Here is a 15,562-nt window from a genome sequence, read left to right as displayed (position 1 = left end):
GTAGAATAGTAAGGAAATTCAATCAGTCTACAAAGGAGATTGCTTACAAATCAGTTGTGCAATTCATTCTAGAATATTGCTTAAGTGTGTAGGAGCCAGACCAAATATGACTAACAGGGGATACTGAATGTATACAGAGAAATGAAATGAAATGATTGTATAGCATTGATGGCTGGGAATCTCCACCAGAGAAGTTTGGCCACTGAATTGAAAGTCTTTTCAGTTGATACCACAATGAGCAACTTGTGTTTTGATGATTATGATAATGACAACACATCACCCAATCCCTGAGCAGAGAAAATCTCCAACCCGCCCAGGACTCAAATCCAGGCCCACCGCATGGCAGTCAGATGCACTGACCAGGGGGCGGACGTATACAGAGAAAGGCTGCACAAATGGTCAGAGGTTTGTTTGACCTATGACTGAGTGTTATAGAGGTGCTGAAGAAAGTGAGGTGTCACATTCTTGAAGATAGAGGTAAACTATTCCTAGAAAGCCTAATTGCAAAGTTTCACGAATCCACTTTAAATGATCGACTTAGAAATATATACATATCACTCCTGCAGTGATCTTGATGATAAAATTATATTAATTACAGTGCACTTAAGGATATTTAACAGTAATTCTTCCTGTACTTCATACAAGAATGGAGTTGGAGAAGGTCCCAACAAATGCTACAATTGAACACACACTCTGCTGTAATGATGCAAATTGACTTAAGAGATGAGAAATGTGAGATGTATTCTGTATGTCAGATGTTGACAGGGTTTAATTGCACAACTCTACTTCAGCAAACTCCACACTATGTGCTCTTGAGAATTAACACATTTGTGGCAGTGAAAGAAAGTGACTGCCAGAATATACTCTGTGTTGCTGATGCTACTGTTTGCTGACATAGAATTCTTGACACTGGATTAATAATATTTTTTACTTTGGCCTGAGATACTGGAATAAAAAGATGTGTTGTCAGAGCAGCTCTAATAGTATTGTGCGCAGCAGCCATTATTGAATTAGTTAGGGAATTAAGTTTATTTAAATGCTGAGATATAATATCTCGTGAAAAGAAATACAAATGTGGCTGTTTTGTTGAAGAGAACTGTTGTATAAATAAATATGTATTCAAAAGTTACAAATTTAATCATTTTAACAACTTTGGAAATCTGAGTTTCACATTTACATACACACATGATTAGACATTCATCTCTGCTGCTTTATGAGTGTTAGTTCGAGTCTGCGTGTGGTCCAGTTCTATACCAACAGTCCATCTTTGCATTGTGAAACGAACATATTAAAGGCTTTACTGTACCGAAGTATGCGATACCCTCCAAATTCAACCAGTTTAACGAGTATTTATGATTATAGAAAAGTTATTGTGTATGTTAACAATGATTGCATAACATGTCTCCATAAACAGCCAACCCATTAAATTATACTGAATAACTGACCCACACAAAAGTTAATATCACTTGATCACTGATACAGCAAATGTCATCATGTAAAAACACTAAGTCCATCTTAAATAATTAATATGAAGTACGAAAAATAGTGGCCAACTTAGGTATTTTGGATCTCCTTAAATAAAAATCACCCAGTGAAACCTATTTGTTCACTAGGAGCGTTTTTACTCAGTATTCATGTAATCAATCCTATTTTAGACGAAAATCAATGTAATTCTTAATAATTCATGTTATTTACTTATTTATGCAAATTAGAGAAGTCAATTGACAAACTTCTAAAAAACGGCCTTTTTGTAACAAAGAATTATTCTGTCAAGTCAACAAATCTGTCTGTCATTTTAATAACATGTTAAAGTATGTCACTCGATGCAAATTAATAACTTTTCTGCACAAATTATGATAACAGATGTACATGTGACTTATAAACTATATATCTTTTTAGTAGTTCTTTGACAATGTTATAAATACAAGCAGCAAGAAGGGTCGGGAGGCAGTCGGAATGTCACTTTGGTAAAGTGTGTTTGTGTGTTATTGTTTGAGGTAGATAAACAATGCAAAGAACATGTAAAGGAAGTACTACTTTGTGTTGTGTCATGGTCTTTGGTGGACAGTGGAATTAAGATGGCCACCAGAGTAATAAATGTTTGAAGTTTACATATTTGTTGGTTTCGCTCGTTCTTTATCATCAAAAGCATATAAAAAAAACATGGGACCTCATGTTTTTAACCCTAGATAACCAGATTTAGAGCCAGCATCAGCATCGAGACACAGCAGCGATCCAGCAAGTAGCAGCGATTACCACAACACAATGCATTTTAATGGCGCCAACCTAACATCAAGTGCTAACAAGCTCCGTAAATGGGAGTGAAATAGTGCGATTATAGCAATTAGCAATATCTACGACTAGGCGACCATTACAATTGGAACTGTAATTTACTAATATTTTCTCCCCCCAAAACTGAGACAACTACATTCATACATCCCAGAGTGTGCTATGAATGTAGGTAGCCACACATGTCTAACGTGAGAACTAAACTTAACTAAGCTTTTCAAGAGAGTGGAGTGCAACAGCAGCGGTGTAGAGTGCGGTGACTATGTCTTCATATAAATACCAACTGATCATTATAACAACTGTACAAACGTACATTATACAGGTAAACTTATTAAACATACACATAGCTGGACAGCCCTGAAAGCTTAGATACATTTAGGGGGAAAAGATCCAATGTGAAGCACATCAACATTTAACTTAACATTCAAGAAACATTTATTCCAGCTTGAACATTTCAGGTTTAATATACACTGAAGTAAATCACAATTTAAATGTCTCTCCTTTTATATTTCTGTCACCATATAAAACTGCCATGCACATCACAGTGATTTACAAAGTGTAAATGTAGATTCTCAGTTGCATAAAGAGATGCCTGCAAGATGTATGTGAATGAAACCTACACATAATCAGTTCCATGTCAGCTATGGTCTCACACTATTATCCCTTTATGAAACACCCTGTAACTGTATCACATATGAATTGCATGTCATGATTTGGGAAGATTTTCTATCATCTCATGTATTTCTTATTTCAGTGTATTATACAGCTGTCATGTAGTATTCTTCTGAAACGACAGCGATTCTTGTGAATAACTCAATGGCTGTACATCAAAAAAGTTTTACTTTGATTCATCATTATCCACAGTTAGCATACTAAGAACTAATACCTCAGAAGTTCAGAGGCATGAGCTTTCTATAGAGACTGCTATCACTGCTTGCCTTCTTTGTCCCATTTTCTCCTTGTACTTCCATTATTCTCTGTTTCCCCAACAACCTGTTATTCGTTTTTTTTCATATCTTTATGTGATGCATCCTCAATTTTTTCTATTCCTCCCCATTTTAATCACATCTGTCCTTTCTGCAACACTGACTTGTTTATTCTCTTAATAAATTCTAACTCGTTGGAGTTTCATATAACATCTGTTACTATTATTTTATAGATGATTTTCTCTTGTTTCCTCTTGTCCTGGATAGTTTTCCCATTTCATCCTTCAATATAATTTTTTCTCCAGTGACTTACTATCTTTTCCAAATAAAGTATCTGCTAGCTTAAAAGGCTTTCCCTTCTGTGTATTTTCTGGTGAATATAATTTTTCATTTCAAATATCTTACAGAAAACAACACTACACAATAACATTTGTAATATCACCAACAGATTACAAAAAATGTGACAATATGTCACAATCACAGATTGTATTTTTACTGGGGGAGTAGCACGAGGAACTTGGTGATATGTTCAAAGAAGCAATTCTGTGACAATGTATGCAATGTAAAAAATAAAAAACCAGACAAGTGCGAGCAGAATTTTCACTCTAAGGGTTTCATACAAACTTAATTATTTACAGAGACAAATCATCTATAAGTTTTGAGGAATGAATTTGTGAGTATCAAAGTATGTGGCATACATGGATGTATATTTTGATTGTATTGAGTTAGAAGCTTAATTTTTTTTACACTGACAAGGGATTGTAGATCTTACTATTTGACATAAATTTCAACTTGATACCTCTACATACCCATTCCTGAGACAGATAGAAAACAAGGTTATCCAGGCCACCCAAAATGCAATGCCCTGAAGGAAGAATCCAACTCAAGCTAAATATGCAGTATGTACATGACTAGCATTTCAGCACAGGTGCACACCATGGGTGCCAGTAGCACCACTTGCAAGCACTAAATAAAGGGGAGCAGACAGCCATGTGGATGTACCAGCATTTTTATTTTGTGTGATTGTTTTGTGTGAGCAGCTCCAGTATGCCTCATAGAAGACAGCAAGTGTCTTTTGAGCATGTTTCAGAGCTCAACTGAGGAAGAGTAGTTGCCTGTAGGGATTGTGGATTAGCAGATTATCCTTCATAGAAATTGGTGATTGTGTCAGACGGAACCAAGCAACTGTGATGGGGAACTGTTATCACTGGATGCAGGAAGGAATAACAGACTGATGGGACTGATTGTGACCCCCTTTGTCCATGTGTATTATTTGACATCAATTGCAGCAGAATGAACTGTGCCCAAAGCATCCATTGCTGCATTTACCACTGAGTCAATGGCACAGGTGTTTGTGCTGGCAATGGTGTGATGAATGAAGGACATGGACAATGGAATGGAATGACATTGTTTGTACTAATGAATCCTGTTTCTGCCCACAACACCACGATGGTTGGACTACAGTCTGGAGACATTGTGGTGAGACATTGTTGAACTGTATGCCTCACCATGCTGATTGTGCACCCCGTATTATGGTTTACAGTATACCTTCAAAATTTGATGACGCCCACATTGCAACCGGATAATGCTTCACCACACATGGCATGCAATGTTAAAGAGTTCTTTATTGTCCCTTGGATTGCATTGCGCCTTGGCCTCCCTGTTCTCCCAATCTCTCGCCTATTGAAAACATCTGGTTGATGATTGTGGACTGACTGTCCCAGGATACACCATCCACTGCAATGCCAGATCACTTTTGCCAATATGTGGAAGCAGCATCAACTACTATTCCCCAAAAACACATCCAGAATCTTTCTGCTTCAATGCCCAGGAATGTAGCAGCAGTTATAGCCAGAAACAGCGGCAACACTCAATACTAATTTCATCATATTTCTCACTTTACATGAGGTTGTATTTTTAGTCATGTGATCTTTGTACAATGAGTTATCTCCTAAATAAATTTGGCTCTGATCAATCTCCCTGGTCATTCTTGGTGTTGCATTTTGAATGGCCAGCAGAGTATAAGGGTTCTGTTTTTCACTGACTGAGGTATGATATCCTAAAAATATACATATAAAAAGACATTAGTTACAAAACTATAATTTGTGTCTTTTGAGCAATATAATAAATGTGAACCCACAAACTGAAAATACAAAAATAAAAGAGGCTATGGAAAATGTCCGACTAACAAAGGCTGGAAAAGAAACAGCTTTTTAAGGTACCTAAGCTTCAGTTCATACCAGATATGCCTTCTGATTTTGTGCATGGAAGGTGTTTCCTGTAGATTCATGGGAAAACAATAACATAACTATTAATTATGTAAATAATTTGAGAGTAAACGAGACCACTCACTGAATAGGAGGAGGATTGAGTTGTTGACAGGCACATACAAAACAGAAAAAAAAAACTTGCTAGCTTTCAGAATAAATCCCTTGTCGAGCTACAGCACAAATACAAAAACAAGAAAAAGGCACATGCGCGTGCACACACACACACACACACACACACACACACACACACACACACACACACACACACACACACACACACACACATTTGTGTCCTACACTGCGCAGGCAGGACATACAATATTGTGTGTGTGTGTGTGTGTGTGTGTGTGTGTGTGTGTATGTGTGTGTGCATGTGTACTCTAGCTTGACAAATGATTTTTCTAACAGGTATTTTTCTCTTTTGCACGTGCCTATTGATGACTCGAAGCTTTGGCTATTCGTGAGTGGTCTCCTTTACTGTTAAATCATTTATGTTCTACCACAACAAGACAGAGAACATCAGAAGAGACAGAAGAAAGAATAACATTTTACATGTCATTGAGATCAAGATAACAGAGGTAGAAAACAAAGAACAATTCTGATGCTAAGCAGAAGTCAAGTAATATGTGGTTAAATTAATAGGTAAAAGAGATTTAAGGTACCAAGCTTGCATGTTAATAAAAGTGATTGTCAGGTCTGCACAGATGACAGAACATTTAGAATTATGTTAGTGTTTTGATAAATAAGCTCAACTAATGGTTAACCAACTGAGCTGCAGAAAGTGTGAGTAAGGCATATACAGTTCTGCCAGGCTTAGACCAAGGTCTGTAACACTGATAGAAACAAAATTTAATATAGTACTGTTTCAGTTAAAGCCAATTGGAAGTAGGAGTACACACTGCAAAACCTATTCCTGAATATTATGAGTTTAGATAAGTTAGCCAAGTTGGAAGCAGAAAAATACAGGAAATACTACAAATAAAAGCAGTTGGCTTGTTTAACTGGTAGAAACTGGCAACATTTTAACTTAAATTCAAATTGCTGATAGATAGTAACTAAACAACTAGACTAGGTGAATCTCCAATCACATAAGAAGAGAGACAAAAAGAGAGTCAACTTTCTTGGCTAGAATATCAGATGAATTAAAAAATAACAGGGGCACAAGTTGTTTGGTTCAAATATTTCAAGAAGGAATCTGATATGGTTTGTCTTTTTCAACACTATTAAAACACAGGGATCAGAAATGAGCACGCTAGTTGTTATAAGCTAACAGCAAATGTAAGATCAATAAGGAGAATTTTCTCCAACTCAATAATGTGCACATAAATTTTAAAAAAAGTAATAATAAAACAAGATTAAGTAGATTGTGTGTAGAGGAGTACACTGAAGTGTGTAGTTATACATTAAATTCCAAAAATACAATATTATATTTGAATATCTTATTTATTAATTCACTTTGGTTCCCAAAAGTTGACTACAACATATGGAAAAGAAAGCTCTTTTGTCAGTTAGTAGGCAGGAAAGAACCAACCTCTGCCAGTGGTTTCTCAACATACTTGACTGTTATATGAAGACCTAAAAGAAACAGCTACTACCACCAAGAATCAGAGGCTGATCTAGAGTCATTCCACCTAGCAGTGTAAGGACAAATGAAGTTCTTGAAGGACAAGTTGCAGTCCCTATTTCACAACCTGGTGTTGATGACTGGTACAGAAAGCAGGTATAATGATTTGTTCAGCTAATTATGTCTATCTTGGGAACATCCAGAAAACATTTCATGGCATGGTCTTTGTTCATGCAGTTTCTCTTGATCTGAAGCAAATACTAGAGAAAAAAATAAAAACATAATCTGAAACCACACTTACCGAGAAGGTTTGAAGTAACTGTCAGACTGACGAATGAGGCATTCTGTATCATCATTGAAGTCACCCACAGTTGCCTCACCAAATGTGCTTACCTGCAAATAAAAATGTGATTACTCTAATATTTATCAAGATTTCATATTTGTTCCAACAAAGGAAAATATTTTGACAGCAAGAAATAAATTCTATTAGCACAACCAGCAAGTGCACAATATTTTATTTTATTTTTATGGTATTCAAGCTATTCAAAGATGAAAAATTCTGTATTAGCCAATTCACATCATAAAATTACTCAAATGTTTAAACAATGGAAAGTCCATGATGGAACAACAAAAATATTATGGAAAGGACAGATTTCTACTCACAACATAGAAGAGGCATTGAGCTACAGAAAAGCACAGTGAAAAGAACTGTTAAAATATTTACTCATAAGCTTTGCAACCAAGTCCTTCTTCTGAAGTAGAACACACACATTCACACAAGCACAACTCATACATACATGGTAACTATCTCCAGGTGCTGGGGCCTGACTGACTCAGCACGCAGAGGCAGTGGCTATGTGTTTGTGAGATGTGCTGGTGTGAATCGGGGTGCATTCTATGAAGAAGGTCGTCAAAAGCTTACAAGTAAATATTTTAGCAGTGTTTTCCATTATACCTGCCTGCCACTTAACACCTGCTCTATGTAATGAGTAGCATTCTATCCTTTCCCCAAATTAAATGTTTGTCATTGAAAAACTATGTGACACATTCCTGGAAGACAGGCAGCCTATCTGTAATAAAGAACAAAATTACAAAAAAAAATGAAAAAAGAGGCATTTGATACAGTTTTATGATGCTGTAAGAAACAAAAAACACGCATAATGTGGCTCTCTTTGGTTTAGTTAGTTCAGATGTGTTCATTCTTTTAAAGGAAGGGGATGGAACACAGAATTCTGTCTGTAACCCTTGAGTGCTCTTTAGCTAAGCTTAAAGATGACCCAATTCTGAGGTATGAAATGTCTTGGCTCTCATACACTGTAAACTCTAATCATCCCTGATGTGACAGAATATGTTATGAAACACAGCAGGTAGCACAGTTATAGTTAAGATTGTTGCAATAGGTGAGCAGTACCTTGAATGGCTGTTAAGGATGTTAAGCACATTGGTGCTGAAATGAAAAGGAAACAAAACCACTGTATTAGCTATAAATTACACGATATGGTGAGCAGTTCTTCTCCTGAGGCACAAAATTGCTTATTGAATTAAAGAGGTATGGTACAACGTAGTCTGGTGAGATGAGTCATTTTATCTCTTGTTTCAGTCTGACAGTCATTGTTATGGTGCAGATCCCAAAAGAACATGGAACTCTGCTGGCAACAGAAAAAATTGTTACGCTGAAATTTGTAGATCCCAAAAGACCATGTAGCTCTGCTGCCAATAAAGCAACTGACTATGTTTAAACCAGCTGCCTTTATGTATATTAAGTGTCTTTCTCATAATATAGGTTAGATTCAATGGACTTCATGTACTGGCTATTTGATAGTGGCAACTAAAAATGTTATCTTGAATATAATTTGTGGCATTCTATGCTGTTGACAAAGTCCTGAAACATTGGGACATTGTTGGCTCACAAGGCACTGAAGTGTAATGTTACCAAGTTGAGGAGTCAATCCAGTCAGCAATTTTTGCCTTTTTAAATGAAATACTATTAGGAGTGGATGATAAACAACATGTTTCTGGTACATTTAGTAAACTTAGTAAAGCCTTCAGTGTTACTGATCATCACATTCTCCTGCAGCTATATTCATTAACTGTGGAATTAGAGTCCAGTTTAAAAAATGGATCGAATCACACCTTGATGACTGTCAACAAATTACAGATATAATGTACGAAGACAGTGAAACACACAGGATATCCTGTTTTCACAGTAACAAAGAAAAAAGATAACACTATTTTCTTTGTGTCAGTCAGTGACTGTGCACTACACCTTTAATAAAGTGCAAGCTTTCAGTATTTAAAATGAATGAAATATTTTTGTGTGTGTTGAACTTACCATACTGGACTCACTAGAACTGCGCACTCCCAGATCAAGTCCTGCAACTAGCAGCTTGTGAAAAGTAGGTGAAGCAGCTGCCAAAACAAATCGGTGTGCTGAGAAACCTATACTACCTGCCACAAAAACCACATCTGTGTAGGCTTGATGTAGCCACAGTGCTTGCATATTTTCTGCATAGCTGCTAGCTGTCACATGAAGTTCTGGTGGCAGTGGCTTGGGAGGACGGAACGGTGCCTAAAAGAAAAACATCCAAGCTTAAATAATCTTTTATACCATTTTGACTGTTAGAATATTCTCATTAGAACATAGTATTTTGATGCATTTGTAACAATAATGGAAATTTCTGGATGGAGCAATATGTAGAATAAGGGAAAGGCAACCACTCACCTGTAGTGGGTTGATGCATGGAGCACAGTTAACACATAACAGGAAACAGTGTTCACAATATCTTTTGAGCACTAGTTCTGTTTCCAACAATAGTACACACATTCACACACAACCACACAGACAACCAAATGCAAACTCCTATGACAAGGCCAGGGCCAGGGGATTGTACATGTATATTTGTATTTGTATGTATTTGGTCCAGTAAATCTTACAGGTGCAGTACAGCAAATCAGATAATGAAAAAGTTAATGTAAATATGTAATAAGGTTATAATAGAAGGAAACATTCCACGTAGGAAAAATATACCTAAAAACAAAGATGATGTGACTTACCAAATGAAAGTGCTGGCAGGTTGACAGACACACAAACGAACACAAACATACACACAAAATTCAAGCTTTCGCAACAAACTGTTGCCTCATCAGGAAAGAGGGAAGGAGAGGGAAAGACGAAAGGATGTGGGTTTTAAGGGAGAGGGTAAGGAGTCATTCCAGTCCCGGGAGCGGAAAGACTTACCTTAGGGGGAAAAAAGGACGGGTATACACTCGCACACACATACATATCCATCCACACATATACAGACACAAGCAGACATATTTAAAGACAAAGAGTTTGGGCAGAGATGTCAGTCGAGGCAGAAGTGCAGAGGCAAAGATGTTGTTGAATGACAGGTGAGGTATGAGTGGCGGCAACTTGAAATTAGCGGAGATTGAGGCCTGATGGATAACGGGAAGAGAGGATATATTGAAGAGCAAGTTCCCATCTCCGGAGTTCGGATAGGTTGGTGTTAGTGGGAAGTATCCAGATAACCCGGATAGTGTGACACTGTGCCAAGATGTGCTGGTCGTGCACCAAGGCATGTTTAGCCACAGGGTGATCCTCATTACCAACAAACACTGTCTGTCTGTGTCCATTCATGCGAATGGACAGTTTGTTGCTGGTCATTCCCACATAGAATGCATCACAGTGTAGGCAGGTCAGTTGGTAGATCATGTGGGTGCTTTCACACGTGGCTCTGCCTTTGATTGTGTACACCTTCCGGGTTACAGGACTGGAGTAGGTGGTGGTGGGAGGGTGCATGGGACAGGTTTTACACCGGGGGCGGTTACAAGGGTAGGAGCCAGAGGGTAGGGAAGGTGGTTTGGGGATTTCATAGGGATGAACTAAGAGGTTACGAAGGTTAGGTGGACGGCGGAAAGACACTCTTGGTGGAGTGGGGAGGATTTCATGAAGGATGGATCTCATTTCAGGGCAGGATTTGAGGAAGTCGTATCCCTGCTGGAGAGCCACATTCAGAATCTGATCCAGTCCCGGAAAGTATCCTGTCACAAGTGGGGCACTTTTGTGGTTCTTCTGTGGGAGGTTCTGGGTTTGAGAGGATGAGGAAGTGGCTCTGGTTATTTGCTTCTGTACCAGGTCGGGAGGGTAGTTGCAGGATGCGAAAGCTGTTGTCAGGTTGTTGGTGTAATGCTTCAGGGATTCCGGACTAGAGCAGATTCGTTTGCTACGAAGACCTAGGCTGTAGGGAAGGGACCGTTTGATGTGGAATGGGTGGCAGCTGTCGTAATGGAGGTACTGTTGCTTGTCAACCAAACAGCCCTCGTCAATGATTTACTGTCCTACACTCGTACTCTCTGCTGGAAGTATCACTTTGCCACGAAGAAAAATGATCCTAATCCTACCCCTAATGATCCAACTCCCCAAGACACTATCCAAATTGAACCCTGCCTGGAACAGTTCCGTCCTCCGTCACAGCGGGACCCACCTCCTCTTCCTCAAAATCACCCTCTCCAAACCTTCCAGGAATTTTTGACTTCCAGCCTTGCCTCTCAATCCTTCTTAAAAAACCTTAATCCTACTCCCAACATCACCACTGCTGAAGCCCAGGCTATCCGTGATCTGAAGGCTGACCGGTCCATCGTCATTCTTCCGGCGGACAAGGGTTCCACGACCGTGGTACTTGATCGTCGGGAGTATGTGGCTGAGGGACTGCGTCAGCTTTCAGACAACACCACATACAAAGTTTGCCAAGGTAATCCCATTCCTGATGTCCAGGCAGAGCTTCAAGGAATCCTCAGAACCTTAGGCCCCCTACAAAACCTTTCACCTGACTCCATCAACCTCCTGACCCCGCCGGCACCCCGCACCCCACCTTCTACCTACTTCCTAAAATTCACAAACCCAATCATCCCGGCCGCCCCATTGTAGCTGGTTACCAAGCCCCCACAGAACGTATCTCTGCCTACGTAGATCAACACCTTCAACCCATTACATGCAGTCTCCCATCCTTCATCAAAGACACCAACCACTTTCTCGAACGCCTGGAATCCTTACCCAATCCGTTACCCCCAGAAACCATCCTTGTAACCATTGATGCCACTTCCTTATACACAAATATCCCGCACGTCCAGGGCCTCGCAGCAATGGAGCACTTCCTTTCACGCCGATCACCTGCCACCCTACCTAAAACCTCTTTCCTCATTACCTTAGCCAGCTTCATCCTGACCCACAACTTCTTCACTTTTGAAAACCAGACATACCAACAATTAAAGGGAACAGCCATGGGTACCAGGATGGCCCCCTCGTACGCCAACCTATTCATGGGTCACTTAGAGGAAGCCTTCTTGGTTACCCAGGCCTGCCAACCCAAAGTTTGGTACAGATTTATTGATGACATCTTCATGATCTGGACTCACAGTGAAGAACTCTAGAATTTCCTCTCCAACCTCAACTCCTTTGGTTCCATCAGATTCACCTGGTCCTACTCCAAATCCCATGCCACTTTCCTTGATGTTGACCTTCACCTGTCCAATGGCCAGCTTCACATGTCCGTCCACATCAAACCCACCAACAAGCAACAGTACCTCCATTACGACAGCTGCCACCCATTCCACATCAAACGGTCCCTTCCCTACAGCCTAGGTCTTCGTGCCAAACGAATCTGCTCCAGTCCGGAATCCCTGAAGCATTACACCAACAACCTGACAACAGCTTTCGCATCCCGCAACTACCCTCCCGACCTGGTACAGAAGCAAATAACCAGAGCCATTTCCTCATCCTCTCAAACCCAGAACCTCCCACAGAAGAACCACAAAAGTGCCCCACTTGTGACAGGATACTTTCCGGGACTGGATCAGATTCTGAATGTGGCTCTCCAGCAGGGATACGACTTCCTCAAATCCTGCCCTGAAATGAGATCCATCCTTCATGAAATCCTCCCCACTCCACCAAGAGTGTCTTTCCGCCGTCCACCTAACCTTCGTAACCTCTTAGTTCATCCCTATGAAATCCCCAAACCACCTTCCCTACCCTCTGGCTCCTACCCTTGTAACCGCCCCCGGTGTAAAACCTGTCCCATGCACCCTCCCACCACCACCTACTCCAGTCCTGTAACCCGGAAGGTGTACACAATCAAAGGCAGAGCCACGTGTGAAAGCACCCACATGATCTACCAACTGACCTGCCTACACTGTGATGCATTCTATGTGGGAATGACCAGCAACAAACTGTCCATTCGCATGAATGGACACAGACAGACAGTGTTTGTTGGTAATGAGGATCACCCTGTGGCTAAACATGCCTTGGTGCACGACCAGCACATCTTGGCACAGTGTCACACTATCCGGGTTATCTGGATACTTCCCACTAACACCAACCTATCCGAACTCCGGAGATGGGAACTTGCTCTTCAATATATCCTCTCTTCCCGTTATCCATCAGGCCTCAATCTCCGCTAATTTCAAGTTGCCGCCACTCATACCTCACCTGTCATTCAACAACATCTTTGCCTCTGCACTTCTGCCTCGACTGACATCTCTGCCCAAACTCTTTGTCTTTAAATATGTCTGCTTGTGTCTGTATATGTGTGGATGGATATGTATGTGTGTGCGAGTGTATACCCGTCCTTTTTTCCCCCTAAGGTAAGTCTTTCCGCTCCCGGGACTGGAATGACTCCTTACCCTCTCCCTTAAAACCCACATCCTTTCGTCTTTCCCTCTCCTTCCCTCTTTCCTGATGAGGCAACAGTTTGTTGCGAAAGCTTGAATTTTGTGTGTATGTTTGTGTTCGTTTGTGTGTCTGTCGACCTGCCAGCACTTTCATTTGGTAAGTCACATCATCTTTGTTTTTAGGTATAAATATGTAATAATGTTCACAGGTATTTTCTATGTATTAATGGGTATGTTTTTTAGCTGTGACTTTTGATTAAAGCACTTCAGCTAGGAAATTACAACTGAAAATATAAATACACGAATATTAATGATTACAGTCTCTACATGCTACAAGTATGTAGTTATATTTACACAGTACTTTTGCAATTGATAAAGAATGTGGGTTATAAACTTAGCATTAACTTTCTTAGGCACTCAAAGATTTTGGAGGAACTCATCCAGACTGTAGATGTGATGTGCTAACAGATCTTCTTTTAATACTGCTTTAAATATTTTTAGATCATTTGTTACTTTAATTTCTTTTGGTAACCTATTGTAAACAGTTTTACTGTGGTATAATGTTCCTTTCTGGCACAAATTGTTTTTTATTTGGAGCACATGAAAGTCAGTTTACTGTCTTGTGTCATGTTGATGCATATATTCATTTTTGAGGAGGACACTAGGATTGGTTATTGCATATTTCTTACTGAATGTTGCACTTTCAAAGGTGTAGATACATGGAAGAGGAAGAATCCCCATCCTTTTAAATATTGGTCTGTAGGGTTTGTTCCTTTTTATTTTAGCCATGATTCTCACTATTCTTTTTTTTTCATTGTGAAGAGTTTTAGTCAGGATGGTAAGTTACCCCATAGAATGATCACATACTTCATAACAGAATGTATATTAGAATAATTAACAGTCATCAGACAGTCTTCATGACAACAGTTTTCAAGCACTCTCATTAAATTTCCCATTGTACCTAGTCTCTCTCTCTCTCTCTCTCTTTCTCTTTTTTTTTTTTTTTAGGGCGCACAACTTCAATGGTCATTAGCGCCCTGACGACGTTAAGAATGCACCGCGAGGCACAAGTTTAAAACAACAACTAAAAGGGGAAACATGATAAAAGACAGACTGACAGGCATAGGATTAAAAAACAGCATCATCAAATGTCCTTTGAGAGGTTTGTCAAATTGATAAAACGAAGAACACGAGCAGCTGCTCGTGGGTCATCCGCTAAAATGGCATCGAAAGTACTTGGCAAGTTAAGATCTAGACGCAGTGTGTTAAAATCTGGACAGGACATTAAAATGTGTCGAACCGTCAGCAAGTGCCCACATGGGCAGAACGGCGCCGGCGCAGCCGTCAGCAGATGGCGATGGCTGAACCGGCAGTGTCCAATTCTTAACCGGGCCAAAACTACCTCCTCCCACCGAGAAGGGCGTGAGGAGGACGTCCAAGCCACGGGAAGAGGTTTGAAGGCCCGAAGCTTGTTGTCTGTAAGTGCAGCCCAATCGGCATGCCACAGCGATGGAATGCGCTGACAAATGACCCTGCTAAAATCGGACAAAGGGACACAACAAGAAGCTGTCCGAGGCTGGAGGACCGCAGCCTTGGCCGCGGCATCTGCAGCTTCGTTCCCAGGGATACCGACATGGCCAGGAACCCACATAAAGCTAACCGGAGAACCGACGTCCACCAGCTGCTGAAGAGAGCGTTGGATCCGGTGTACGAAAGGGTGAACCGGGTACGGATCACTGAGGCTCTGGATGGCGTTCAGGGAGTCGGAGCAGATGACATAAGCAGAATGTCGGTGGCGGCAGATGTAAAGAACAGCCTGGTAGAGGGCAAAGAGCTCAGCTGTG

General features: G+C 40.2%; 1 protein-coding gene across 1 annotated transcript in view; it reads right to left on the bottom strand.

Annotated features, from left to right (window-relative positions):
* Positions 1 to 15,562, bottom strand: part of LOC126174999 (rho-related BTB domain-containing protein 1) — a 527,665-nt gene that overhangs the window by 75,825 nt on the left and 436,278 nt on the right. The window contains exons 7-8 of the mRNA XM_049921485.1: positions 9,382 to 9,618; positions 7,351 to 7,442 (exon numbers count right to left, since the gene is read on the bottom strand). Of these exons, the coding sequence (XP_049777442.1) occupies positions 7,351 to 7,442; positions 9,382 to 9,618 (329 nt within the window). The remainder of the gene's footprint in view (positions 1 to 7,350; positions 7,443 to 9,381; positions 9,619 to 15,562) is intronic.

Source organism: Schistocerca cancellata, chromosome 3 (assembly GCF_023864275.1).
Source record: "Schistocerca cancellata isolate TAMUIC-IGC-003103 chromosome 3, iqSchCanc2.1, whole genome shotgun sequence".
NCBI classification, from domain to species: Eukaryota; Metazoa; Arthropoda; class Insecta; order Orthoptera; family Acrididae; genus Schistocerca; species Schistocerca cancellata.
Note: the sequence above shows the minus strand (reverse complement) of the source record. Positions and strands in the feature narration are given on the sequence as shown.